This window comes from Tuber melanosporum (assembly GCF_000151645.1).
Source record: "Tuber melanosporum whole genome shotgun sequence assembly, scaffold_162, strain Mel28".
Lineage (NCBI taxonomy): Eukaryota > Fungi > Ascomycota > Pezizomycetes > Pezizales > Tuberaceae > Tuber > Tuber melanosporum.
The window spans coordinates 35,428-63,257 of NW_003298822.1; the positions used below are offsets into that span (position 1 = coordinate 35,428).

At 48.5% G+C, this 27,830-nt stretch overlaps 7 protein-coding genes; 4 read left to right on the plus strand and 3 right to left on the minus strand.

Moving 5' to 3' along the window:
* Window positions 1-848: 848 nt before the first annotated feature.
* On the minus strand, window positions 849-1,650 carry GSTUM_00003177001 (uncharacterized protein; the record flags this gene model as incomplete). XM_002836826.2 has 4 exons in its annotated part: window positions 849-1,127; window positions 1,213-1,386; window positions 1,450-1,569; window positions 1,637-1,650. The coding sequence occupies 4 exons, from the start codon at window positions 1,648-1,650 to the stop codon at window positions 947-949; spliced, it is 489 nt and encodes a 162-aa protein (XP_002836872.1). The 3' UTR covers window positions 849-946.
* Window positions 1,651-3,947: 2,297 nt separating this feature from the next.
* Window positions 3,948-6,077, plus strand: GSTUM_00003178001 (uncharacterized protein). XM_002836827.2 has 5 exons: window positions 3,948-4,627; window positions 4,710-5,069; window positions 5,128-5,166; window positions 5,225-5,327; window positions 5,379-6,077. The coding sequence occupies exons 1-5, from the start codon at window positions 4,586-4,588 to the stop codon at window positions 5,831-5,833; spliced, it is 999 nt and encodes a 332-aa protein (XP_002836873.1). The 5' UTR covers window positions 3,948-4,585; the 3' UTR covers window positions 5,834-6,077.
* Window positions 6,078-6,465: 388 nt separating this feature from the next.
* On the plus strand, window positions 6,466-8,573 carry GSTUM_00003179001 (uncharacterized protein). XM_002836828.2 has 4 exons: window positions 6,466-6,924; window positions 7,023-7,237; window positions 7,295-7,654; window positions 7,718-8,573. Exons 1-4 carry the CDS (start codon window positions 6,790-6,792, stop codon window positions 7,872-7,874), a joined length of 867 nt encoding a protein of 288 aa, XP_002836874.1. The 5' UTR covers window positions 6,466-6,789; the 3' UTR covers window positions 7,875-8,573.
* An 832-nt stretch (window positions 8,574-9,405) lies between these two features.
* GSTUM_00003180001 (uncharacterized protein) lies at window positions 9,406-15,481 on the plus strand (the record flags this gene model as incomplete). XM_002836829.2 has 4 exons in its annotated part: window positions 9,406-13,260; window positions 13,316-14,035; window positions 14,085-14,661; window positions 14,709-15,481. 4 exons carry the CDS (start codon window positions 9,406-9,408, stop codon window positions 15,020-15,022), a joined length of 5,466 nt encoding a protein of 1,821 aa, XP_002836875.1. The 3' UTR covers window positions 15,023-15,481.
* A 101-nt stretch (window positions 15,482-15,582) lies between these two features.
* On the minus strand, window positions 15,583-18,055 carry GSTUM_00003181001 (uncharacterized protein). XM_002836830.2 has 4 exons: window positions 17,150-18,055; window positions 16,627-17,090; window positions 16,461-16,558; window positions 15,583-16,404 (listed from the first exon to the last, which is right to left on the minus strand). Exons 1-4 carry the CDS (start codon window positions 17,174-17,176, stop codon window positions 15,767-15,769), a joined length of 1,227 nt encoding a protein of 408 aa, XP_002836876.1. The 5' UTR covers window positions 17,177-18,055; the 3' UTR covers window positions 15,583-15,766.
* A 6,380-nt stretch (window positions 18,056-24,435) lies between these two features.
* On the minus strand, window positions 24,436-25,829 carry GSTUM_00003182001 (uncharacterized protein; the record flags this gene model as incomplete). The annotated part of the gene is made up of 2 exons (XM_002836831.1): window positions 24,436-25,629; window positions 25,704-25,829. 2 exons carry the CDS (start codon window positions 25,827-25,829, stop codon window positions 24,436-24,438), a joined length of 1,320 nt encoding a protein of 439 aa, XP_002836877.1.
* Window positions 25,830-26,768: 939 nt separating this feature from the next.
* GSTUM_00003183001 (uncharacterized protein) lies at window positions 26,769-27,815 on the plus strand (the record flags this gene model as incomplete). XM_002836832.2 has 2 exons in its annotated part: window positions 26,769-27,431; window positions 27,486-27,815. The coding sequence occupies 2 exons, from the start codon at window positions 26,769-26,771 to the stop codon at window positions 27,735-27,737; spliced, it is 915 nt and encodes a 304-aa protein (XP_002836878.1). The 3' UTR covers window positions 27,738-27,815.
* Window positions 27,816-27,830: the final 15 nt, after the last annotated feature.

The window sequence follows — 27,830 nt, forward strand, 5'->3', positions numbered from 1 at the left end:
CTCGTACTGTACCGTTCCCCCTGTGCCTGCATGGCCCTCACCTAATACATGGTTGCGATGCTAATGCTATTTTAATATCAAACAAACACACACCAACGAACGACCGAGAATCAATTCTACAATTCCATTGTAAAAACAAACGCCAAACATCACCCGCCCGCACACCGTTTGCCCCCTCCCCCTCTATATACCCCTTTCCCTTTCCTGGTCTCCAACAAGAAGCCCGAAAAGAAATATCTATCATATTATAAAAGTTCGTGCGACAAAACAAAAATTGATGCACAAGGCTCACCGAAAAATCTACGAAATCGTCCCGCTAGAGATAGCCAATACCGATGCTGACAACGACAATGGCGCGCGGCATGACCTACCCTTGTCGGCGTACGTGCTCGTCACGTACCTGGTTTTCAAGCTTTTCCTGGTCATTGGGTTTGCACCGTGGGCGTGGAGGGTTATAGTGTTTTGCTGTCTTGGGGGTGGGGGGGGGGTGGTTAGAGGTATATAGGTAGATGTGATGTGGTGTGATGTGATGTGATTTGATGTGTATGGGAGGTGGGAGCATGGGGATGGGGAAGGGAGGGGGGATTTGGGCGTCCGGATATGGTGCGTGGTGGGTCAACTTGGTCTAATTCTTGTTCGTATCATAAAGCTTCCGCGGACTCTACGAGTAGTTGTCTTGGGGTTTTATCAAGGGGGCTCTTTCTAGCGCGTGTGCAATCCGGTTTCTTTTCATGGCTATACAAAGTGGTAAGGGCATTGTGATAGAGTTATCCACCCGCAGAGTTAATTCTCGAATCAAAGCACGAGTTACATGTTCATAAGACCTCACTCGATCTGCACTCTCAACGTTCGGTTGCAAAATTTGAAATCTTCAATAACTTTCACATTTCACCCCTCACAGACGAGGAGTCGACAAAGCCTTGCATATCCAAAAAAAACATGTAATCTAGGCCCCCTGTGCCTTAGCAGCCGTGCAACCCTCCGCATTAGCCTCGGCCTCCTTCACGGGATCCATAAACATGGCCTCGAGGTTATTTCCTTCCGGGTCGAACACGAAAGCACCGTAGTAGGTCTTGGTGTATTGAGGGCGAGGTCCGGGTGGTCCATTGCATTTGCCTCCCGCGGCACTAAATTATGTGAATGGCCGGTTGGTTAGTGGAATAGCTCTGGGGGGACCGTGGGGGGGGGGATAGTAGGTAGGTAAGGACATACATGGCAGCCGCATAGAATGCATCAACTTCAGCGTGGTCCTTGGCTTGGATCCCAATGTGGAGGGTATTAACGACGCCGCGGGTATCCTCTGGTGTGAGTTGCTGGAACCAGATAGTCGGGTGGTGCTTCAATCCAATTGACTGAACGCCGGGGAATGCAAGGCATTTTTCATAGCTAGGAAGGGTATTTAATTAGCGGAGAGCGAAGGGAGGAAGCAGGATATGGAGGGAGAAAGACGAGCCCAAGAGGACCGAGAGCCTTGAGATAAAACTCGACAGTCTTGTCCATATCCGCAACACGAAAGCTAATATGATGAACCATTCTGACGATAAAAAGAAGTGAAAGGTGGATAAGAATCTCTTGAGCGAAGTGTAAATCTGAGGGTGAAGTTGAAGTCAATTGAGTTTTGCTGGTGGGGAAGAACAAAAGGGAGGACATGTTCCAAGGTCTTTATACCCCCCCATCCCCACAAACCCCTTATCGGCACATGCCTTCAAAGAAAGCCTGAGACTTAGCAAACTGCTATCTGCGGGGAAGACGCGTTGTTGGACGGCTAGGGAACGAGGCTAGCGCGACGCGTCGAGTCATCGTTAATTGCTTTTCTTGTGCTACATTTCGGGGGAGTAATGATGTTCCGCTCCCATGTGTTATCTCGGGACGATTTTCCCCCGGCTAGAACGAAGGATGGTGTTTTGTTTTTTGTGATCTCTTCTCTCCTCCGTTTGATGGCTGCTGGGGGGACTTTTCTGTGGTCATCAGGTGTCACTCGGGTGAGAGAAAGGGAAACCCGCATCGTGGATCCCCGGGAGCTCTGACTCATAGGACTGTGTGTGAGGTGGGTGCGGAATTGTTGGAAGGTGCTTTGGATACTCGTAGGGGGGGGCGACTGCACGTAGGTTTCATATCCTCGTGGGGTTGGTTGGATGCGGAGACGTCCATATTTGGGAAGCTCCAGAATGCATTACTTGTACAGTATTATGGCTTTGGTTGGTGATTTGAACCAGTGAGATGCTGTACCGTCTGTATCTTGGTTCTAGGGTTTTCCCTCACGATTGGATTTGTCGAGCCAGTACCGGTATTGGCATATTATTACTCTTGTCATTTCCATTTCCTGGATCCTCATGCCCGAATTACAGTACGGTAGTATGGCAGGTGGCCGGACATATTCGCACTCGCACTCGCACTCTCCATCACACCGAAGTAATGCCTCCGAGGTTCCGACGGATAATGCTCCGCTAAAACCGACCGGCCAGCCAGAACGAGATGCCCCGGGTCGGAATTCCAAACAGCCGTAAGATTAATAATAACCATAACGGCTAACCGAACGCCGAGGTGGGGTGGGGTCCTGTTTGTTCGACGGATACCGGTAGTTCTGCAAGGAGGTCTCGGCTGGTCGAGGGATGTATGACTGCGTATACTCGAGTAGGGAATAGGAGGACATCACTAATCCTTGGCTGTCCGGTCACCCACGTCCATTCCCGAGTGCTAGAAGACTGGGAGGTATTCAAAGTTAAGAAGATGATTTTCCCAGTAACGGGTAAATATGGGGGGGGGGGTTGCATTGGCTTACTCTATGGTATTAGCTAATAGTATACTGAGTACGCATGTCTCGGGTAGTAGAGTTTTAGAGGTTAAAATAGATCTGCTCCATCTACTCGAGTATCATTGCTGAGTTCTGATGTTCTGTTGAACTTAGTTCTGTATGATATTACCTGCTACGGTACTAGGCTAGTTACTAACCAGCTAGCCTCGGTAGCTATCCATACCCAGGAAAAAAGTATCATAATGTTAAAGTAATTGGATGCATGTTAACTGATTCTGTGTGCACCGAGCTTTCATGAAACCGCAAAGTATGATAAGCCAGGTACTGTACAGTAGTCTATTTTCCACTTTTTGACTTGAAATACCCAGAGTGCTTGACTTAATGTGGGTGGTGTACAGTACCGTACTGTACAGTACTCGTACAAGGCATGATGACTCTACCGGTATCATACTATCAAAATTCCTGTGGGCTATAGCAGCCAATAAATATCGTGCTTAATGATCCGCTCCCTTATCTGCCGTGTCACGAACGCCACCACGACGCTCCCAGTACGAGTATCAACACACCGGTCATCATTTGTGCGTTAAAGCAGAGCATTATTATGATTTGAATGGTGAATTCCGCAGGCTCACGACTGGCTCTACAGCTGTCGTTTGTCTGCTTTTCAAAAACCTTGGTGATATCGAGTTGGCCTTTTCTTACTTCGGCGGGTGGCTCCAATCCACCCCTCTCGTTCCTTCTTCCCCTCTAATTTATCCCTTTCGCTCTGCTGCTGAATTCAGTCCAACTGACAAGAATTACTGTACAGTACTCGGTCATTACCAATTATTAATACCAGTATGATAATAGGTTGGGTGGTGTCTGGCAGAACTTTTTAGCCCAATCACCAGTGGGTGTGTTTGGGGGACACGTGATTTGGTTTCGAATCGATTCAGAACTAATCAATCTTACAAGTAAATTAACCTCTTGACATACCCCCTCATGCGTTTGTGATTGGTCGGTTTCAAATTATGGTTCTGCAAATCGCGATTAGAAATCAAATCACGCCCCCCAATTCGGGAAAAACTATATCCGAGCTCCAGCAGACTACGGATGGAATACCCTTCAATATCCTCTCCCTCGCTCCGCTGCCATCCCACTTGTATATAAGGTCAGCTCAGAGCACTACACCGAGTTCACGTCGAGTTACGGTATAGCAAGTCAATAGGTGCTAACAATCTACTGCACCCAACTTCATCCCCCCACCATGCAAAGAGCCCACTGAGCCGCTACAATATCCAGCGCGATGGCAAAGACACACCTTGCTGTGAATACAGTAGCTAGCACAATCCTTGACCAGCTTCGCCTCCTCATTGTCGCAAATCGATCATGTTAATGATCTGAATTTACCAAAGCCCCATACGTACTTGTACCGGTACACAAGTCAGTGCCAACCTCCATTTCCCCAGCCATAGAAATTGCCGAACCCCCCCCCCCCCCCAAAGATACCAGAGACATCATACCAGAATCCCCCCCTCAATCATTCCCTCCAACCCTGCACTTTCGATGATATCGATACTGCCAGTTCGAGGTATGATACCAGTGCTCCTAGGCCACCCGTTGCGCATTACCCGGCCTGCATAAAAGTAGTGTCTGACAACCTCGGTACCCCAGCTTTTTCGTCACACTCTCCCGCGGGGCAGTGGAAGGTCTTGCCGTTGTGTTACGGGGAGGTGGTGGTGGGTGATGATACATCTACGGTTGTGTACGAGTACCGGCTCTGCGCGAGCTTGCCCTTCTTTTGCGTCAATCGCGTTTCGTGTTGTCTCAACTAAACATAACCTGCTAACAATGTCTACACAGCCAGTGCCTACTATTATCCTTTTTCACTATGTATGTTTTTACCCCCTCCTTGGGTAACTCTTCTCCTGCGCACACTGCTTGCGCCCAGATGGCTGAGACTTGATACCTGTAGCATTACTCTCCCTACGCTCACAAAATCACTTGGTACCTCCAGCTGCGCGGAATCCCATACAAGCAATGTATTCAACCGCCGATGATGCCCCGGCCAGATTTGGCCGAGCTGGGCATCAAATATAGGAGAATCCCGCTACTGTCGATTGGGAACGAGATGTTCTGCGATACGTCGTTGATCGTTAGGGTCCTTGAGGAGAAGTTTCCTAAGGGAAGGTTGGGAGAGAATGGTGACGCGTGGGAGGAGTGGGAAGCTTGGAGCGATCAGGTGTTCCCCTACGCTGCTGCCTTGATTCCGAGTAATTTGCCGTTGATGAAGGATGAGAAGTTTGTTAAAGATCGGGAGGATTATAGTGGAAGGGTATGTGTCTGTGTGTGTGAAGGGGTTTGGGGGTGGAGCTAATTTGTTGGTGGTGTAGAGTTATAGGAAGGAGGATGTTGATGCTGGGAGGGAGAGGGTATTTACTCTGTTGCTTAGTCTACCATTGGCGTTTGCATGGGAGTTGACACCTCTAGGCCTTCGAGAGAGTTAGAGGCTTCTACGGCCACACTGAGAAAGTTCTTTCTGACGACCGCGACTGGATCCTCGGCGATAAGATGACGTTGGCAGATGTCGAGGGTAGCTTCTCACGATATCACTTACCCATTCTATAAAGCTAATAAAATTCAGCTATCTGGCCACTGGAATGGCTAACCACCCTCCCGGGTGCCCTGGACTCCACCGTCACCGCGGACACCTACCCAAAAACCTTCTCGTGGGTCAAACGATTCACAGCACTCTTCCCCGCTTCCAAATCTGTCAAAATCCCCACCATAACGGGTGCCGAAGCAAAAGACTTAATTCTACATCACGAGCAAGCGAGCACCTCTTCTACCAGTGATACAGGAGTTCCCGATAACGACCCCTCCGGCGTAGCTCTCGGTGAAGAAGTGGAGGTTACGCCTGTCGATACTGGAAAGAATCACCCACAAAGGGGAAGAGTTAGGGCTCTTGTGAAGGATAGGATTATTATCGAAGTTACGCCAACGGAGGCGTGTGCGGGCGGCGGTTCACTCAAGGTTGTATTCCCAAGGAAGGGATTTGAGATTAAGAGTGTGAACACAAAGGGAAATGCTAGGCTCTAGAAGTGTGGGGTGGGGTTGGGTACACTGTACGGTATTCCACGTCAAGCGAGCCCACTGTATAGCGAGAATGCCCATACAAATGATACCTGCCCCACAGTTATTATGTGGGCGTTGTCACTACATTGCGCAGTCGCTTCACTGTGGGTTAATGTACTGGAGATAGGGGATTTCTGGGCAGAATTTATGCTGCTGTCCGCCGATGGGAATGTGTAATATTTAATGCACGACATTATGCGCTTTTTTGCGAGGTGCGGATCTGGTGTGATATGTTCAAACAGGATGAGGATTGTGCGATTCTTTATAAAGTTGCCTTACCAGAAGTCCCAGGGAGTCGCAGATATGAACGGGCGAAACAATGTACCCTCTAAGAGAAATACAAAGTTCCTCACTCAACAAGCATCAGTAGTGTTTGTACGAGTATCTCTTGGGCCGGATGTTACCGCTAGCTGGGGCATCCTGTCAAATAATTCTGCGGATCACTTTTCAAGTGAGAATTGGTGAAGTCTCCTAGTTCCGGGTTGCTGACCCCTTGCGGCTCTAACCAACAGTCTTGGTACAGTACCCTATACCCCGCTCAACCTGCTCTCCTTCTGCTCAGCCAACCTTTAATGAGACCGGGAAACACCCCCGCAAAAGCGCCAATTCAGGTACGATCAGAACTACTCCCCCAGCTAGATCTGGTAAAGGTACCGGTAGCTTAAAGCCAAACCCTTTGCTGTTAACCCTTCGCCAAAAGATCAGCCGTTACCACAAAGTTCAGGGTCTTGAGCTACGACAAGCTGCAATAGCTTCTGTACTGTATCGTACCATTCATTGGTGGACAGCTGCGCCTTTCCCAACAGAACCGGCTCCCCCCCCCCTCTTTCATTCTCTCCAGTACCTAAGCTCTCAGAATAAGAAGAAGCAATTTCTCCTTCAAACACTTCAAACACTCGAGCTAGGTGCGAGGGAAAAAAATGGCTTCGAGATATACACCGGCGTACACCGAGGAAACCCTCGCAGTATTGAGTAGGCCGCCATGGAAACTGGTTCAGGGAATTGCCAACTTTCGCGACATTGGAGGGTACCCACTTAGGGACGGTTCCGGCAGTGTATGACCTCCCCCCTTCATCGTTGACCTTGGTTGACCTTTGTCTTCCCCCTTCAATTAATTTTTGTTGGTGGGGATTGTTGACGGAGTACATGCTAGGTTCGACGTGCCTACATTTATCGTTCGGCTGAGCCCTCGCGAATTACCGAAGAAGGAAAGATTTTGCTAAGGGATACAATGAAAGTTTCCCACACCTATGACCTCCGCTCGGTACCCGAGCTGAAGAGAATGGAGAAGGAGACGCCAATTATTGAGATTGAAGGTATAACCAGGAATTTTGTACCTGTGTTTAAAGATGTGGATTATTCTCCAGAGTATGATCCCCCTCTACCTCCCCATTTCCTCCTTCCACCAATTGCTCAGCAAATTAGAAATGTGGCCCTCCGTTTCAAGTCTTATTCCTCCGGCGACCTAACAGAAGCATATCGTTGCATACTCCAAGCCGGCGGGAAAACAGCTTATCGTTCTATCCTCTCGCATGTCCTTACGCGGCCCGATGAGCCACTGCTCATACACTGTACTGTTGGCAAGGACCGAACGGGTGTCATTACCGCATTGATACTTCTACTAGCTGGTGTTGGCGAGGAGGTTATTGCGGAGGAGTACGCCCTTACGACACTAGGCATGGGATCGGTCAAAGAGGCAATTTGGGATCATCTGATTAAGCAGCCACTGTTTGCCAAGGGGGACGCTGAAGCAATTCAAGGTCTAGAGAACATGCTCAGTTCAAGGTGCCTCGGCTCTCTCTCCCTTATCCTGATTGGCGATGGCGGTAATTGCTAATACCCGAGCAGAAAAGACACCATGCTCAAAACCCTCAAAATAATCGACGAGGAGTTTGGCGGGGTAAGGGGGTATCTTGAGAAGCAGTGTGGCTTCTCGGAAGAAGAGATTGAAATAATTCGGAAGAATATTGTTTGCGATGAGCCGCCGTGTTTCCCTCTGAAGTAGCTTAAAACCCCCTTTACTTTTCTTCTTTACCTACCGGTATCATCTTGTACAGTACCGTTGGGTTAGCTTGTCAGCGTCATTCTTGATCACTCGAATTTGGCTTGCGGGTGGGAGTTCATACGAGCAATGCGCCTCTCCCCTTGATGAACCCCTCACTGCATGCTTATAGCGTTGGATGGTTTAAAGGCGAAGAGAATTCAGTACTTCGGAATGGCCCCTGGTTGTCTCTGTGAGGTTTGGCACTGCAATCGAGTGATCCATGATGAAGTACTTCCGTTGAATCCGTTAAGCGCACTGTGCGACAGCGAACGTAAAAATAAGCCTTGGATTACAAGCAGTGACGGAAGTTTGGGTTAAATGATGTCTATCGATTGGGGCTCGTTTTGTAAATCTTATACTGTTTTTCTGTAATCTCTGCGCCCTTTGTCAGATTGGGCAGAATAACCACGTTGATCACGTGATCTCGGTTATAGAACTGGTTAAGTGCGAGAGAGCGAAGGGTATTTTTGTGTGCGGATGTGGTTTTTGCTGCTATTTTTGCTTTGAGGATGAGAGAGACTACTCTGTTTGCGACGATATTTGGGATATATTTGAAGGAGGTGGAGGGGGAGGGTTGGGGCACTGCTTTGATGGCGCTGAGGCTCTGGCGCTTGAAGATAGTAGAAAATAGTATGATATGATGATGGTCATGGCATCTCGAGAATTGTGGTGCATTATGTGTATGGCGGGTTGTGTGTGTATTACTATTAGTATCATACAGCACTTGGTACTGTGGGGTTCGCTCATTGAGATGTATCGTATCATAAGGTTCATCATCATGACCAAGTAAGTAAGTCTCTTATGGAGGGGGTATGGGGTGGGATTTGGATAGAGCGATGGGGAAAAAAAAAAAAAAAAAGGTGTTGGGGTGGCAGAACGCTATCGTCCTATTTGATCTTCTTGCTTCCTCTCTCTCTCCTCTCTCACTTAACCTAAATTTACTCACTTTCTTCTTTGCCCTTCTTCTATTCATGTCTTTGGATAGGGAGATATTGTTATTACGACCTATAAATCCTAGCTGCTATAATACTGGTGGTACTTTACCTTTTCACGCTCGCTTTTTTCATCTTTGGGCTACCGCTTTATTTTCATTTGTTTTTACTCTTCATTACCCCCCTCCGCCGAGCTCCCGTCCTCGTCGTTGCCATCACAGGCAGAGTATGCATTTATAGCCCAATTACACGGACTTCGCTGCTGACGCCAGGGAAGGAGCCCAGAAGAGGAACCAGGCCACGGACACAGACCAGAGACACAGACACCTCCCCGCACCTCAACCGCGAACCACACACACACGCCCCCCCCTTTCCCGGGTGTCCCATCCCATCGATTAGGCCAGAAAATCCACCTCCCCATTCAGCTGGTCTGCCCAACTGAGAGGTTAAAAATCGCCAGAAAAAAAAAAAACATCGTGGGGAAGACGGCCACGGAAGAGAAAAGAAAAGAGAAGGAAAAAAAAAAAACCGACAAACCAACCTTGTAATAATAATTCGAAATGTCCGAGCCCTATCGGAGTCACTCGGCCAGTGGTGGAAGTGGAGGTGGGAGGGGATACGTCGGCAACAACTCTCGGGGAGCAGCTCAACAAAACTATTTGCGCTCGCGGACACCGAGCTTCGATAATGGAGATGATGCGACTTACTTTGATGGGGGAACCGGTGTCGGCGCCCGTCAAAGCATCAGGGGCCCTGAGGAGTTGTTCTACGATCGTGCTTATTCCACCCCTCACGATCCGAGTAGACGGGGATCTGTGGGCCCGATTTCCACTTCTGCCGTGGGCCGCACCCAGAGCCAGGCCAGTTCTGGTGGTTATTTCGCTGTTACTCCTGGTGGCCAATATTCTCCCGCCTTCTCCAACACTTCTTATGATACTGCTCCATCGTCGGCTCCGTATCCTACTACTCCTGGGTCCGGGTACAATGGATCTCAACATCAGCCGTACAATCCAGCTGCTTATCAAGCCCAACCCCAACGTCATGCCACGAGTGCAGGTTTTGGCGTGTCTCCCGAATATCAGCCTCAAAGACACGCGACTACCGCTGGTGTTGGTAACTACAATTCTGGGCAGTTTTCGCCTACCACGGCCACTTATAATCCAAGCACTTTTAATACTGCCTCTTATCCCACTGGCACGTATCGGACTGGTGCGGTACCCCAGACCGCCCCATTGCAATCTCATCCTTCGCAATCATTTGGGGGTGGGCCTGGTTATTCTCAGTATGCCACTAGGCCGCAATACGCTACTACGTCAAGCCTCTATGGGTCAGGTCAACCATACTCTCCGGGTCTCCTTCCACCCCCTCCGGCGCAGTCTGCTCCTCCCCAAAGCACATACCAACCTCCACCCCCACCTCCCCCTCCACACCCCCCCGGATCGCCAGGGTTTGCGCCGGGATCTTATGGGCAGCCTCTATTTGGCTCCACTGCCTACCAACATAGTTCTCTAAGTCACCAAACCTCTGTTTCTCAGGGGAACAAGTCTTATCTAACTAGGCCTGAAACGCACTACAACTCGGGTTCGGATAGCGATATCTCCGGTCCAGATCAGGTGGGACACCCCCTCCCAATCCCTCCCAAGGATCGACCGGAACCCCTGCAAAACACGGGCTACAACGTTGCTGGCACGAACCCTTTACCCTCGCCACCTCCTCCGACACCGCCCTCGCATGGAGCTTTTCGCCAGGGGCACAGTGTCGAGGATTCACGGCACCCGCAAGCAAGACCACTGCCTCACGCACCTCATGGAGTACACGACAAAGGGCGACAACGTAAAGAGCAAGAGGCAGCAGAAGAATTATACGCGGACGTCGAGGCATCATTAGCAGAGATGGAGAACAAGCCACAACAAGCACCCGGCCGTCGGCCTGTTCCCATGAATGACCAACATGAGGAGGGTCCGGCTCCTTTATTCGGTGGTGCTGGCCGAGTACCTTACTCGCAAAACGGTTCAGGCCCTACCAACGGCCATCTTACGACTGCTCAGACACGGTACGGATATTATTCGGGCGAGAGCGACGCGGAGGCCGCAGAGGGCTTAGCGATGATGAGACTCGCTGAAGTTCAAGAAGAGAGGGAACGGAGGGCGATGGAGGACCCCTCGACACAAACACCCCCGAACAAGACAACCGAAGATGTAGAGAGTGATAGCGACTTTCCGCCAGGGGTGGATATGACCATGTATGGTGGGTTTCCTGGAATGTCGGGCTTTTACGGTGCCGATTCATATGGTGGAAATAATGATATTCCGGTCCTACCAACCTACAAGTCGGTCCCGCCCCCACCACCTGCTAGGGGTAATGACATGGGGCGTACGTCTAGTGCTGCTGGCTCGTCTTCTACGGCTCCAAGACTTCCAGAATATTCTCAGTTTGCGATCCCGAATGATATGGATGTTCACCCGTTTCCACAGTTTCAGAATGCTCGGGTGGATACTTGGGGAACTGGAGGGCTTGCGGAGCCATCTTCCCAGAGAAGGCCTATGTCGTATGACGATGGCGATGAAGATGTTGATAGATCGGGGTCACAAAGTCCTTCGAAGCTGCAGAACGACTCGGATGACGATCTCCCAGAGTTATTCTACCATCCTCCTGCAGGCGGCGTTTACGGTAGCCCGGTTAATACGAGGCCTCTGCCGAGTCCGCCCTACAATGATCTCATGGCGACTGGTAGCTTGCCGTATCCAGAGGATTTACCGCCCTACCAGCAGCAGTTTCCAGTCGCCGGCAGAGTACAAACGATGCGGCCGTATGCTACGCCTACTTCTGCCGAGGTCATCGGACCTACAATGCCTGTTCTTGGACCTGGACCTCAATTCCCGAGATCCACGAGCATGTCTAGTCATACCAGCACCCCACCGACCATACCCCCAATTCGATCCAAGACAGACGGGAAAGCGCATCCAGCGCGCGGACACCGACAGTCGGCGCTTCCAACTGGGGCTCAAACCCTTGCGGTCAATGCTGAGGAACTCACGCTCAATGACTTACCTCCGATACCCTTAACAAAGAAGTTCGATCCGAAGAAGCTGAGTAGTCGCGATTTTAGAAATTGCCCGACACCATGGGCATTGAGCGCAATTCAAGCGTGGCTGAAGGAGATGACTGAGGGTGAACAAGATCTTAAACAACCTGCGGTGGAGGAAGGTATCGTGGCTTTGTTCACGCATTACGTTCCTACCATGAATGTTGCGGATGCGGAAGCACTCGCGGTTAGAGTTGTCTCTGGAATGATAAAGGAGCGCGCTCTTGTCATAGATGAGGAATGGGTTAAGTTTGGAGAGGGTGAAGTGTCTGGTGTTATTTTCCAGATCACTGGTAACGGATGCTATGCTCCAAAATTGCATGAGATCGAGTGCCCTGGAAGATGTTATGCTCACCATTGCGCGAGGACATTACGGAAGATTACGCTGTCGCAACATCCAGACGAATTCGACAAGAAGAAGGAGGATTGGGCCACTTTCTGGAAAATCAAGAAGGAGGATATTGCTGATGTTAGTAAAAAGGAGATCGAGCGACAGAACAATTTGCACGAAATTGTGCAGACCGAGGATGAGTACATGGAGCACATGAGGGTTTTGAAAGCGCTATATCGTGATCCTATAGCCAATACTCAGCCGCCAATCATTAAACCAACCAGATTGGATGGTTTCGTCAAAGATGTGTTTGGTAAGGCTGATGCCGTAAGAAAGGTTTCCGAGGAGCATTTGCTCCCCCAACTGAAGTTCCGACAGCGCGAGCAGGGCCCTTGGATCGTTGGGTTCAGCGATATTTTCCGAGAATGGATCCGAAAGGCAAAGACTGCGTATCTAGAATATGCGGCGGCATTCCCGAAGGCAGATATGCTTGTTCGAAGAGAAGCCGAGCGGAACCTTCTTTTTAGGCAATTCCTCGAACAGTGCCGACAAGATCCCCGATCTCGAAGATTGGATTGGGTTACTTTTCTGAAGGCGCCCATCACTCGATTGCAAAGATACTCTCTACTGCTTTTCACGGTGTTAAAGCACACTGTTATTGAGGGCGAGGAGAAGGAGATACTCCAGAAGGCTATCGAGGAGATCAAGGCGGTCACGTTAGAATGTGATGCGCGCGTCGATGAGATGAGCAAACGTGTGGCACTTTGGGAGCTGGACACAAGGTTGATGATGAGGCAATGGGACGTGGACCTCAGGCTTGACGAGAAGGGCAGAGAATTAATCTTCAAAGGGGATTTGCAGAGAAATGGGAATAACAGATTTACCTGGTTGGAGACTCATGCAATCTTGTTTGATCATTATCTGGTCTTGGCAAAGACTACAATGCAAAAGGACGCGCATGGTGGAGCCAAACATGGGAGGTACGACGTTTCTAGAATGGTATGTGCCCGTTGTTCGTTGGCAGAGGAAGACGATTATAGTTAATGATTTGCAGCCAATTCCTATGGATTTGCTTGTCCTGGAAAGCACCAATGACGAGCCGGTTGTCAGGAGCACAGCAAACAGACTTGGTATCGGAGGCCCTACAGCAGCAGCAAAGGATAAGAATGAGCAAAAGTCCGGCAGACACAATACCATAGCCGCAACTCCTAGTCCTGGAGCACTCACACATTCTAATACTGGTTTATCTACTACTTCTACCAATACTGCTCCCGGTAGGCTGGTCACTGCGTTACCAGATCGCAGTGCAGGCGACGACCGTGTGATGTATCCTTTCCGCATCAAGCATCTTGGAAACCGTTCCTTCAAGGCGGACGACAATACCTATATCTTATATGCTCCAACTCAGCAGAATCGTATGGACTGGTGCGAGAAGATCATTCAGGCTAAGGAACGCCATGCGCAGAGCCTTCATGCGCAGAATGCTGAGCCTTTCCGATTGAAGGTTATGGCGGATACTGCCTTTGGGTACGAAACCACTGCTCAATCGGGACCTAAACCGATTATTGTCCGGGGTACCCCTCTTGATCGTGCCATCGGGGAGGTTGAGAAGATGTACGAGAAGGCGCCAGGACCAAGGCCAGGCGTTATCTGCAGAGCGAGTGTCAATTGTGCGACTGCTTTTACGGTCAATTATGGTAGAGAAATGGTGGCCATTGGAACGGATTATGGTGTTTTCACGGCAGATGCGAAGAACCCTCGAGGTTGGCAACGGGTAGGTTGTCTCTTCTATATTGGTGAGTTGTTGTGCTAACATATAATAGTCTATCAACCTCCCCAAAGTGACTCAAATCGCCGTCCTCGAAGACTTCAGTCTCTTCCTCGTCCTCTCGGACAAATCCCTAATAGCCTACCACTTGGATGTAGTAATTCCCCCACCTGGCGCCTCTCCAGATGCCGCCGTCAAGCAGCGCCCGCCGCAGAAACTCTCGGGCGGAAAAGACGTCGGCTTCTTCGCGACCGGCCGGATGAAAGAGCGCAGTTTAGTATTCTACAAGAAGCGTGAGGGTCTCTCTTCAACATTCAAAGTCCTCGAACCTGTGTTCCAGAAAGCACCCGAGAAGAAGTCTCGCTTCTCACGGAAGGGCACTACCGGCTTCTTCCAGGAATTCGACGAGTTCTATATCCCCACAGATTGCTACGGGATTAACCTTTTCCACTCGTCACTCGCTATTCAGACTAGCAAGGGATTTGAAGTCATGACCCTAGACAAGAAGCAGGCCTGGTCCGTACCGGAGCTTAAAGCCTCCCACGTTACTCTCATCGCCAGTCGATTACAGGGCCAGAAGCCCCTAGGCATGTTCCGTCTTTCAGATATCGAATTCTTGCTTTGCTATGAAGGTAATCCCCCCTTTCCCCCCCATCGCATCACAAAGCTAACTAAGCAGAATGCGCCGTCTACGTCAACAAACACGGCGACATCTCCCGCAGTGTAATCATGGAATTTGTCGGCAAGGCCAAGTCCGTCGCCATCTACGGCCCTTATATCCTCATCTTCGACAACGACTTTGTCGAAATCAGGAACGCCGACAATGGCCGCCTGCGCCAGGTCATTGCCGGTAGGGACTGCCGGTGCATTGATGATGCCCAGTGCGGTGGTAGCGCCGGCACTAGGACTATTAAAGTTGCCATGGCGCATCCTGAGGTTGAAGGGAGGCAATTGGTTGTTGAGTTGTTGGTTAATGAGGGACAGGAGGATTAGCAATGATAGTGGGAGCGGGAGAAGTGGGAAGGGGTGTACATACATTTGAAGTGTTGGGCGGGTGGTTCATTCCTATTTCAATTACTTTCTCATCTTTCTTCCCGGATATCTCTTCCTGGTACTGTCTTATCTTATCCTTTTCCTTTTATATCAATCTTTGCCTCTTCATTTCCCGTCCAACCTGTTTTGTGTGTTCGTGTGTGAATGCGGGCGTTTTTTCTTTTTCTATTTTTCCCCTTTCCATATTTCGATCTTCTAACATTTTACTTTCCATGTTGAGTTTACTGATTAGTTGATTGATTGATTGGTCGGTTGGTTGGTTGGTTTATATCCTGCATTGAATTGGGTTTATGATGTTTTGTTCCGAGAATGACTGCTATGATTCGATCCGGGTGGTTTTTCGTAGGGGCTTTGTTTACGGAAAATTAAAATCAATGGATGTGATTGATTTGTTCTGAGGCATGGGGCGCAAATTTTTTTTTTTTTTTTAAAAAAAATGTAGTGTTTTACTTGTAATGGGTGAGGTCTTGAGGGGTAGCCTGTATAGGCAGGTTTAAAGTCGAGTGATAAAAAAAATCATTGCCACATTTAGAACTTAAGCTATCATACTTTTAACAATTGTATCGTACTGTACTGTACATGCTGAAGAGCACATTCTCAACCTATCCACTGTCCGTCCATCCACCACAGATTTAAACAAACTTGCTCGAAAATGAGCTATCATAATAATATTTTCCCACAAAGTTACTTCCCCTCCCCACCGCCCTCCGATGTATCAGACTCAATCTCAATCCCCGGAATATCCCAGGCAGTCCTAGGCCATGGCTCATTCCCAAGGCTAGGCGCAACATCACTGATCCTCTCCCTTGATCCTAGAATACTCATGTGCCTTCTCACATCCCCATCATCGCTCTCCATGTCCACCGATCCAGCATACGGTGCCAACTCTATACCTGGAATATCCCATGGCGTCTCCTCACCTTCCTCAACCTCCTTTACCGCCGCCACCACATTCCTCTTCCCCTCCCTCCCCCTCTTCCCCTTCTTTTTCCCGACAACAAAAGCCGGATTGACGAATTCCCCTTCCTCATCCCTTGAGGAGCCAAACGGGTTCTTTGCTTTCTTGTTGCGAATGAATAAGCGGAAGGATGGCAAACAGCAGGCGATTATAGCAGCGGACCCCTCCACCATAGACCATATCGCGGCTTTCTGCTTCCATTCGTAGCGCTGGATATAGTCATCCCAGTACGGGAAGATTACCGCCACCCGGGCTATCGCACCGATTATACTGGTGCTGCCGATTAGTATCACAAATGCGAAACCTGCGACTTCGCGGCGTTGCATGTGTACGCTTCGGAGGAGGATTAGGGAGAATGATAACACTGGATTAATGGGGTTAGCATGCGAGAGGGCCTGAAAGGGGGAGGAATGGACGGACGGAAGAGATCGGTACTAAGGTTCAAGGAAAAGTGGATTGCTAAAACTGGGAGGTCGAGGTACATGCAATATTGCGGGTCTGTTGGGACAACTACTTCCCTGGAATTATAATGATCTATTAGCTAGCACGGGACAGCACACGAATACTGATAGGGCAGGAGACAGACCAGGTCCTACTCAAGGGCCTGCACCACATCAAGTTGATGATTATCACCGCAACCCAAGACACCCCTGTGAAAATCGTGGCGATAAGAAGCACCTTCCTCATCCATTTATTAAGTTTCTCTCCTAGGGCGAAATACATCGCCAAGAAAGATGCCTTTGCAGACCAAACGGCGGAGTAGTAGCAGACAGTGATGCCAACGGTATACTTCATGTACTTTGCCATATCCTCCTTCGAAAGTGCTATGTATGGGATCAGCTTTTCCAACTCATTATCCGCGCTCGCCTCGGCTTTCATGTCGAGGAGTGTGATCATTGTCATGAGGATTATTCCAACGAGAGTCCAGAATAGCGATAGGAATATCAGGTAGTCTGGTGGTGCCATCTTGCTCTTAAGTTTGAACTTGCGGATCCAGAAGCGGAAGAATACAAAGATGGCTTGGACACCGAGCTGGCCCCACATTATGCCCTGGTGGATGTTAGATTGAGTTCCTCGAGCAACGAGGGAAGAGGAGGGAGGGGAGGTACCAGCATGGTGGAGGATGGGATAGCCATTGCGATTACGAGAGTGAGAGTGAGATGGTAGATAGGGAGAAGGTATAGGTGGATGGATGGTACTGAGGATGTGCTAGAGAAAGTGCCTGGTGATTTGGAGTAATCATCCGCCCCGTGAACATGATAGAGAAGGTAGATACCCCATTCTAAGCATCTTGCATAGAAGTACTATTGAAGATGGGACTTCCTAAGATTCTGGCCAAGATCATAGAAGTTTCGTGTGGGAAATATACTATAGCGCCCTAAGCCATTGTACTTCCAAAGCCTATTCAGCGGGTGCCGAGAGCCGGTCATATTATTCTCCCTGGAGTATGCTGTTTTCTGGAAAAGATAGATACTCGTGAAGATTAAGGCTGGCCTTTTGTTTGGGGAAATTGGAGTTTCGGAAGGATTGTGCCTAAGACTTTGTCGGAGCCAGCGGTTGCAGGATGTAGGGATTTTTGGAGAGTTTGTCCTTGCTGAGGGTGTCTGGTGATATTCCAAAGCTGATGGACGCATGGGCGAGCTTATAAGGGCAGTCTGAAGAGTTTCGGGAAAGGTTGTTGTTGGTGGCGATGTCGTGGGCTGCTCATGAGGTCGGCGAACGTTTGCTCGTGCCGTGATGTAGAGGAAGTGTCGCGACCACAGTCGTCACCATCCATACCGTGACCGGCGTCCTGGAGAGGGTTGGAGGTATATAGACTTACACTTGAGCATGAGCTGAGCTATAAATTCCATCCTCACTTTGTTTTTCTGCGCTCAACTCAAGTTCTCTTCACGAATCATATTTTGTGATTTGCCGTACCCTGTTCCCCAGAACTGAGCTGGACCAGATGACAACCACAAGAGCCCAATACCGTATTAACTCGAGTTATCCACTATCTCCGCTAGACCTCTAATCTCCGTCAATCCTGGAATCAGCCCAAGATTGGTCTAGTTGGAATTGCGAATACTGTACCCAGTGAATGAGATCCAACACAGTCAACAAACTCAGTATTTACCGCGAGGAAAACACTAAGGTCCTGTTTGGCAACGACCTTTCCGTTCCCTTCCTCCATACGAGTACAAAGTGACCATTTCAAAACGGAAAGGTCACCATTTTTGTATGGGAAACACTCGCCAAACGGAACGGAACAATCGTTGCTAAACAGGGCCTAATCCTTCTTAAGGGTTTTTGTTTCAGAACACGGAGATTAGGGGGCCCGGTGGAAATAGTGGATAACTCGAGTTAATACAGTATATAATTAAGGGTTGAAGGGAGGCCCTATATAATATATAGCTTTAGCCTTAGACTCACTTAGCGAAGAGTCTTTTGGTGCGTAAATTCAAGGTGTGTATTCGCTCTCTCTCCTTGGTAAGGATTCTTTCTGCGAACAGTGCCCACTTCATCTCCCAGATCCTCATCAAATCCCAGATGCTCAAGGGCTAGGTGTGAAAATATGTGAAAATATATGCGCTGGTCGTCACTTTTTCTGTGATAGAATTGGTAGACGCAGTGAACAGTATATAGTCTCCCGTGATTCTACGAATGGCGCTAGGGCAGGCTTTGAAAATGAGGGGTCCAGAATCGAGGGGCGTGATCCGGCAGAGAAGGGGAACCTAGTGTACACACCTGGGGTGTTTGCTAGGCCAAATCCCGCCCGTGAAGCGAGCTCAAAGTAAGGCTCCGAGACGCTGAGGCCATGTAAGCAAAGCGACCTCAGTGGATCAGGAAGGGGATGGTGGAGGTTGAAGTCTCCTATCTATTCGCCCCTTTATATACCTTTCTGTTGTTACATGAACACTACCTCATTCCCAAGAAATACCCAGAAACTTCTGGAATCCACCTTATGAAATATGGTCATACGGGTATGTCCCATGACCGACACACATCTATGACCCGTAGGATAAGGAGATCGTACATTTTAACAGGGTGCTCTTTTCCTGTTTCAGCCTACCAAGTCCGAGACATATATTTGAGTATAAATGGAGTTGGGGCAGACACTCTCTCCCTTTAGCCTCCACCTAGTCCAGGCTCCGGAGATGTTAGTCCAGGGATTGGAAATGGAATATGAGCTTCGCCTTTGCGCTTCTGAGTCATCTGGACAGCTTTTGGGTTGCCACTTAGGCATCGGGGGTTGAAAGACTTGTATTTAACATTGTGCAGATGTCCGGTTATCATAATTATATAATTATCATACCAACCTTCAAGCACCTATCCCTATCCACCCTCTCCCAATATCCCTCCTAATCCTGCTATTAAGTCTTTACCACGTGGGTGGTTCCCCGCCATATTTACCCTATATCCTGCGTGGAGTTTTCTGGTCCGTTTCTTGGTAACTTTCCATTATGTACGATCTTGGCATAAAAAGTTACGAGTAGAATACAAGTAACGATCATAAAACAGATGGTTTCTCAACAATTTCAATGCAGAAAATAATGATGAAAATAGAATACAGTCTGATGAGGATGAAAGACTTAATAACGAGTTTGTAAGCCATTTCGCTCATGGCATTCCCTCAGTCTACCTGGCATACTATCAACCAACCCATTCCAATCTGAAGGTTGTAGTCTATCCCACTCTGCCTAGACAGCCTTGCACATCTCTGCCAGGGTTCCGGGGAAGTGCTCACATGCTTTAATCTGTTGTTTGAGAATGCGCCAAACATTTTCAATCGGATTCAAGTCAGGTGAGGAGGTCGGTCTTGGGTGAACTGGGATGCCGAGTTGTTTTTTGGGTTCAACCAAGGCAACCTTGGTTCCATGCCATGGTGCGGAGTCCTCCACAAATTCGCCTTCCGTAGAATCAAATCCAAGCTGATTTTTGAATATCGGTTTGACAATTGGCTTCAGAACCTGTTCGAGATAGTCGGTAGAGGTGATGCCATTACAATGTCCTGCGCTGGTAAGGAAGACTAGTTTGGACTTCCAATTATACCCAATTGCTTCCCATACTGGTACCAATGCTCTGCTACTAGTAAAGATATGTTGGATGCAATTATCATGATAGTGTTTGGAGGAGAGTTGTGTTATCCAAGCTGAACTCCGGCGTGAGGTATTAAAGGTAACTTCATCAGCAAAGATATACTTACACTACCATTCCTTAAGCTTATTAGAGTGCTCAATAGAGTAAGCCAGTCTTGTTTTATGAGCAGTGCAATCGATAAAGGGCTTCTTGCAAGCCCGGCATTGTGTATAACCCTTTCCAGTAAGAGTGCTCTGAATCATTTAAGCTGTAACCTTTAATCCTGCCTGCTGCCCTAATTTCCTTCATAATAGCCTCCTCCTCTCACAATTCCGTTACAGGATATGAATTAAATGTCGTAGATCGTGCTTATTGAGCTTGTGTGGGCATCCTGTTTGTTTGTTTTGTCAGCGCTCACATTTAGGCTCTTGCCGAACCCAATGACTGATGGTTTGTTAAGCAACCCCGGTATGCCTTCCAGTCTCACTCTGTGAAATACTACATTCCAGCATGGTCAGAATCCTGGTTCTGGTTGGAGTTTCCCATTCATGCCAAATTGCATGGGGAGGGTGGAGTTGAAGTCATGATCGTTGTCTTCATAAAGTCCTCTGATACTGTTGCACTACTCATAACTTTTTATGCCAAGATCGTACAATATGTAAATCCCTGCCGCAGTGCTTCCTTTTGAGAACAGCCCACCTTGGTCTTCCTGCAGATAATATAACGACCAAGGAGCTTCCTTCATTTTTCCTCCCTAACTTATGTCAGCTCCCTTGACCAGCTGTGCCTTGTTCTTCACTAGCAACGAACTGGGTGCCCAACAGTATATAGTAAACACTGCAGAATTTCAAGTTCCAGCTCCCTACGAGTAAGCTACCCTCCAACACCCCTCCATCTCCTATCATAATATTATGATACTGTTAGGCAGAGACAACTTGATAGACTTCAAAGTTGTCTAGGCCAATCGAGATTCGTTTCTGTAGACAGAGATTGTTTAGGAAGGCTTGGACTTTGCTCGTTTCGTTTATGACTACTAGGAGCGAAGTAAAATAGGTAAAGTAGGGTAGAATCGTAAAAACAATATTATATTGTTAAGGTCTCTTCTCCATTGCTTGATGATGTTTAAAGCTTGGAAGGCACTTCGATATTTATATTCCGCATCTAAGTGTTTGCGGAATATATCTACTTATCATACAACTATGTACTTCTTTAATCGTAATTCACAACGTCGAGTTTTCTTCCAAGGTGCGAACACCTGTAGACCCTGAAAACCATCACACCCTCTTCAGTAATTACGATATTTTTTCTTAGGAAATGTACTGTCTCCAATAGTAATATCCCGATCAGCAGAGTCTTTAGACTTATGGCCTAGTTCTTAAGTCAAGCTGAGTTGGCTCCAATTGTCTTCGCCATTGATAAAATGATCAGTTTTATCCACGGCTATATCTGCAAAGGTGGCCGTCATTACAACCATTGTAGGTCGTCTGACTCCGATCCTTTGTAACTCCATACCCAACTGATAGATTTTCTCTGGATGACTTCCTATTAACTCGCAGGAAGCTATTCCGCCAGATTGGTAATTAATCCCTTGGTTGCTTTCTGGGTAGTAGGTTTCAGTAACGATTGTAGTATTGAGAATCATCCCATGATTACGACGTGTTCTGAAACCCAGTTGCAACACTCCGTGAAGTTCGTTGGCTTCTTTAGTAGTGTCTTTTGGAGTTCTAGACTCTTCTGGTGGATGTAAATGTATTGGTCTCTAGTAGAGATCCTTTACCATTTGATACCATCTCTTTGTATGAAATCGTCCCATTACCTATGGTCCTTGCCAAAGGTATCATGTCTTTGGAGCCAAGTAACTCTCTGAGTAGTTAACGGAATCACTCCGTTCTACTTCCCAAGCCTAGCCAAAGGTCCCCTCACATAAATCCCGCGAACAGGTTCTGGTCAGATGGACGGCGGCGACGTATATGTTGTTATTCTAACACCTTCAATTCTGTGGTAATATAGTCACAGGACGCAGCAGAGATTGATATATATGATGACGTATGGGCCCCGTAAGGGAGCCGGAGGGGGGTGTTGGAGACCAGAGATTCTGATTCCAAGTGGGGTTACCCTACTCAGGGTGGTTCCTAGGTATCGGGTTCTGGTATTCCTAACAGATACAAGAAAGAAAGAAAATTGTTTTTTCCCTTGTTTTCTTTCCTCTATCGTCTAATAGTACATTTACGCTCTAGTAGCGACATTCTCCGCTGTCTCTACATCCTTCCTGGAAACACCTACTAGGGCATTTCCCATCAGGACATCTCATTTTCCCTCTTCTCTACCAAATTAGTGACACATACAGGTAACCCGCCTTCTCCTTCCTTCAATTTGGCTTTTTTTTTTTTACTCTATTATATCTTTCTAAAGTGACACTCCCATGCCCTCTGATTGAGAAACTGTATGTTATGAGAATTTCTCCAATATTCTCACTCCATACATTCCCAGATTACCACCATATACTAGTAATCATTTCGCATGATCCATGTAGGTCTTGAGCCTTAATGATTACACTTAATCTATATCAAAGTTTAGTATCCACTAGTTAACATATCTTCTACCTTATTAGTTTTCAGCAGACATTAACTTGGACTAGTATGTTACTCTATTACTACTCTTCTAGCAAGTTCCTGGTTTGCTTGGGTGTATACAAAACCCGTTTCATACAAAGTTAGTGGTAGTGTGGCCTACTTTCACATATGTGGAGTGTGTCCCAGATAGAAACTGTGCTTTGGGGAAGGAAGAGACGGAGATAGTGGGGAAGGAAGGAGTTACTTCATTGATCCTTCTTTTCCTTGCCCCTTCTCTTTCTCTCCCTAGCACATTGAGGGACATACTTAGTTTACTACTAGTTTGGGATAGTGAACCCAACAAAACAAACATTACATTCGGATATATAAAATACAATAAATTCCTACTAGATTACTCATATAGAGTAGTGGGAAAGAATACCCTGATTGGAAGAGAAGAGAGAGAAGCAGGAAATTGTAGAAGAAGCTAACAATTCTGGTTGGTAGAAAGCCTAGGTATCAATTTAAGACTTGGAGAGAAATCATCGAGGAAGCGAACACGGACGAGACAGAGAAGGTGGAGGTAGGAGATACTCCATCACCACTTCTTCCTCCTCGCCTCTTCTCGTTTCCCAAGAGAGTACGGGAGCGCCTGCCCTTCGGGAACAACAAAGCTACCAAATCTTCATCTTGCCTTCGCAAATACAACACGCACCCGAACATATAAAATTAAAATTAAAATTAAAAAAAAAACACCCCCAAAACACCCCAGTATGGCTGGCAAAAGTGCTCTCCCAGATATGATGTCTAACGCAGAGCTGTCCGCATATCCCCTGCCTGATATGCAGTCAGTAGTACCCGTCCACCCCCAACCCCCATTCCCACAAGCCCCAAGAAATATGAATGAGGATCGTTCTTCCTGCCCGGCCGTGAGGATTGGGGAAACTTTATTTATTTATTTATATTTGAGTCTTCCATTGTTATCACAATTGTTATTATTATTTCTTGGAGGTATTATGTATCTGAAGATGTGATGGTAGTTGATGATTTGCCTGGTCGGAGTGGGCATTCATTTATACAGAATGTTGGCACAGGGATCCTGGTCGAGGGGAACACACTAGAGCATATTCTAAAGAAGGGTTTGTTGGCGATGTTTGAACTGATGTATTATTAGAATTGAGTTGACATTCCCCCTACTTACTTGACAGTGACTGGATGCTTGAGTATGATACAAGGGTCAGGAAGTAAAAGCATTCCATGGAGCGGAGGTGTTGATGTCGATTTTTGTCGAAATTGGTGGGACTGTATAGTGTTCTCCTGATAGATTGAATCGTAATTTTTTTTTATCTCACCCACCAACCATATCCCCTAGCGGCCGACTGAGGCGAAGGGAAACAGAGATCCTTCCAGGAGCATGTCTCTTGGAATGCACCGTACCACCTTTACTACCTGACCCTTGGTTGTGTTCTTGAATAGTAATCAAGTGCAGTGGTGGATGATTGGTTGCTCGGCTGGTAATTTATGGATGTAGTGCGAGTGATCTGGTGTGAGGGCGAGGTGGTTAGTATGTGTTACGGGATTAGGAGTGGGTAGAGGGAATGTATGGTGCTAGCTGCATATCCCTGTGGGTAATTGGATAACGCTATTGGATGTTTCCAAACTAGATTATGGTTGTTTCTATACTAAAAGACCAGTTACCCAACCTCGAAGGGAAAAAAAAACTTTCGTACATCATACTGGAAACCCCCCGCTTCTACCCTTCGTCTACGAGTATGATACTCCCATCACGACAGACCACTCCCAACCCTCCCCAAATCCTCAATCCTGCCACCAAACCCCCCTTCCCAAACCCTGACCGCACTCTTAACACAACCTTCAAGTAAAACCATCCCATCCCAACACCACCCACCTACAACCCAAACCCCACCATCCCCATTCCTCCACCCTTCCCCCTCCCCACCATCGCCATCCAGGAGCGCATTAACAATCCTCCTACTCTCCGGCGTCCTCAGCACCCTCGTATACTCCACCTCTACAACTACTTTATCCTTCTCCGGCACCAATTGCGGCGTCGTGCTGACCATAACTCCAGCGTGTACCTCCGTCGCGCTGGTGCGTTTGTTTGACGTCGTGAGTTGTACCGCAACGTGGTCTTTGGCCGGGGAGAAAGACCGGGAGAGGAGGGAGTAGGAGGGTGCTAGTACCGTGCAATCGGTGTGCGCGTAGACCTTGACTTTGGTTGTTGGTAACTGCGATAGTGATGGTGCTAACGGGGCGTATATGCCCGCGAGGACGTCAGGGGGTACGGCGAAGACTACCGCGTCTGCTACCTCTTCCCCATCGCCTCCATGCCAGTTTATGCTGAGGCCGCGGGGGGTTTTGCAGACCCTGCGAACGCGGCGGTTTAGCTGGATGGGGATACCGTGAAGAAGTCGTTGCCGGATTACACCCACGCCGCCGCCCACGACGTAGTGTCTGCGGAAGAGCATCCCACGACGATAGGCTATTACGTCATGGACTGGGGATGAGAGTACTTCTGCGGAACTACAGGTTCCAACGATGCCAAACATTGGCAGGAAGTAATCCTTTACCACCCATTCCGGTAAGCGGCTTCGGCGTAGCCAAGATGATACCGTTTCGTCCTCGCTCGGGTGGAGAAGGAAGATGCAAAGGGTGAAGTAAATGTATGCTAGGTATAATACCACTAGTGTCATGATGTGGGAAAGCGGGTTGACCCCGGGTGTGGGCGCAGGAAAGGCGTGGAAGTTGCTAGGGTGCGTGTAGTAGATTTTGGGTCGGGATTGACCGGAGGAGAGGGTGGCGAAGATGAAAGTGAACTTTTGCAAGTGGATTGGGAGGTTCAAGTGCTTGTACAAGGTGTGTAGTGTCCTGTAGTAGTTTTTTGAAAATGTCCGCATAGGAATGTCGATTTCGAGGTTTGTGGGGAGGGTTGTTGCGTCTATTGACGGGTGGGAGCCCTACCAGTATATCCGTTCACTCGTTAGTGGGGAGGCAGGATGGGAGGAGGGGGGGGGGTGGGAAGGTGAAGTACGGATTCAAAGATTTCAACATCATATTCGCATTTTGGGTCGTTGTGAAGGAGGTATGCAACTGTTAGCCCTGCTAGACCAGAGCCGATGACTATCACTCGTTTCTTCTGCGGTGATTGGGCCTCCATAGTGGACTTGCAGCTAGATCGCACAGTACCGTGGCAAAGGGTAAAGAAAGGGGGCCGTACAGCACAAGTTTATCGTAAAAGGTATCATAGAAGAAGTATGCAAAGTGAAAGGGGAAAGGGGGGAAGAGGAGGAAAGGGAGAAGAAGTAGCCTTCTTCGCCGTACTACACCCTTCTTCCCTCCTTTTCCTATTCTCCACACCCACAACCCAGCCGGGAGCAATACTGTAGCATAGTATGTTTCATGCACTGCGTGTCTATGATGTCCTAAACCCTTTCACATCCCCTCCAAGACGGACAACTCCGGTTTACCAGCCTCAATGGGAGAAACTGAAATTGTCCTATACCTCATACGACATGAGCACGATGGTGTACCGGCACTCTTGAAGTACTTCTTTCTCTCCTACCGGTACCGTACTCCTACCCTAAGTGCACTCGAGTACTCGTACTGTACTGGTACCTCTTCGAGACAGTCAGTTCGGGGAAGCGGGGAGATCTGTGAGTATACTGGTATCCTAAGAGAAGACAAGGCATCTGAGCACATGTGAACGGGGAATTGTATCTATGAGAGGTTAACAAGGGGGGTTTCGGCTACAGCTAAATTGGAAAACTAATTGTAATGCTAAGGTTAACTACGGCAAGGGGAACGTGCTGAGAGTAGTTTGGGGGGGGGGAATTGATGGTCGCGGGAGTGCGCTTGGTTGCGGTGATCGGAGGAGTGGTTTGATGTTGTATTGAGGGAGAGTGTTGCTGCGGCCACTGTGAGTTACTTGTAGCTTGGACTATGTACAGTACGGTACTAGTACTTGTACTACTCGTATATCAGTATTAGTGCAAGGAGATACTCGGGTGCACTGCCGTTGTTCCGAGATGTAAACTTCACAAGCGCAAAGTGAACGGGATGAGCAGCCCAGCATCGCTCCCGCACCACCACCACCATAATGCTGCACCTCTACCCCCTCCTCGCTAAACCCCTTTATCGTGTCCTCCTCACAAAACCCCTTCACCACCGCCAATTCTCAAGCACCACCCCAAACCACCTAATACCCGCAATCCTCTCCACAACCCACGACCTCCTAACAACCCTCCACACGAGCACGCACCTTCCCTACCACACCCTGATCCCCCTCTCGGCAATCTTCCTCCGCCTAACCATAACAACCCCGCTAACGATATACTCCCGACGCCGCGCCCTCCGCACCCAACGTCTCCAACCGATCCTAAGCGCGTACCAGCACCCCATCGCCAGGGGTGCAAAGAGTGCTACTACCACGCCGCAGGCGTGGGAATTAAAGACTCGCAAGGAAATGCGCGAGAAGAGAAGGGAGCTGTGGAAGAGGTGGGGATGTCAGGCTTGGAAGATGCTGTTGGCTCCTGTCGTGCAAATTCCAGTTTGGGTCGCAGCGAGCATGACGTTGAGGGGGATGACCGGGATTGAAGGGTTGCCAACCTGGCTGAGGGGATCGGGAGAGATTGGTGGGGAAGCGTGGGTGGAGGAGGCGTTGGCGACGGAGGGCGCACTGTGGTTTGGGGATTTGCTGATTGCGGATCCGTACTTGGCCTTGCCAATGGGGTTCTCGTTCTTGCTGTTTGCGAATATTGAGGTGTCTTTGTTAACCCCCTCTTTCTCGTGCATGGGCGGATGGCTAATTGTGTAGCTACAATCGAAACTGCACCCTCCAAGTACGCGGAAGCAAAGGGTTTTTACAAATGTTCTCAGGATACTGTCTCTCGCCGCCTTCCCTCTTACCGCAAATGCTCCGGCAGCGTTGACCCTCTATTGGAGCACGTCCGCCATGTTCTCGCTTGTCCAGAACATCATTCTAGCAAAGGTCATGCCGAGAGGGGATGAGTTGGAACCATGTAAATTCCAGGACCCATACAGCGTTGGCGACAAGGTTAGAGAATAGAGGGTAGGATTGGAATTTATATCTGGTATCTATGTAGACTACCTACTCCGCCAAACCGAGAATGCATAGATAAAAAAAGGAATGAAAGAACGC

Excerpts from the sequence above, each read along its gene's own strand:
- GSTUM_00003178001 (XM_002836827.2), top strand. The coding sequence starts at position 4,586 with ATGTCTACACAGCCAGTGCCTACTATTATCCTTTTTCACTAT. Across the intron at positions 5,070-5,127 it reads GGGAGGATTATAGTGGAAGG|AGTTATAGGAAGGAGGATGT; the intron begins GTATGTGTCTGT and ends TTGGTGGTGTAG. Across the intron at positions 5,328-5,378 it reads GACGTTGGCAGATGTCGAGG|CTATCTGGCCACTGGAATGG; the intron begins GTAGCTTCTCAC and ends AATAAAATTCAG.
- GSTUM_00003179001 (XM_002836828.2), top strand. The coding sequence starts at position 6,790 with ATGGCTTCGAGATATACACCGGCGTACACCGAGGAAACCCTCGCAGTA. Across the intron at positions 6,925-7,022 it reads TTAGGGACGGTTCCGGCAGT|GTTCGACGTGCCTACATTTA; the intron begins GTATGACCTCCC and ends AGTACATGCTAG. Across the intron at positions 7,238-7,294 it reads GATGTGGATTATTCTCCAGA|AAATGTGGCCCTCCGTTTCA; the intron begins GTATGATCCCCC and ends TCAGCAAATTAG.
- GSTUM_00003181001 (XM_002836830.2), bottom strand. The coding sequence starts at position 17,176 with ATGGCTATCCCATCCTCCACCATGCTG. Across the intron at positions 16,559-16,626 it reads AGGCCCTTGAGTAGGACCTG|GGAAGTAGTTGTCCCAACAG; the intron begins GTCTGTCTCCTG and ends TTATAATTCCAG. Across the intron at positions 16,405-16,460 it reads CCTTAGTACCGATCTCTTCC|TGTTATCATTCTCCCTAATC; the intron begins GTCCGTCCATTC and ends CCATTAATCCAG.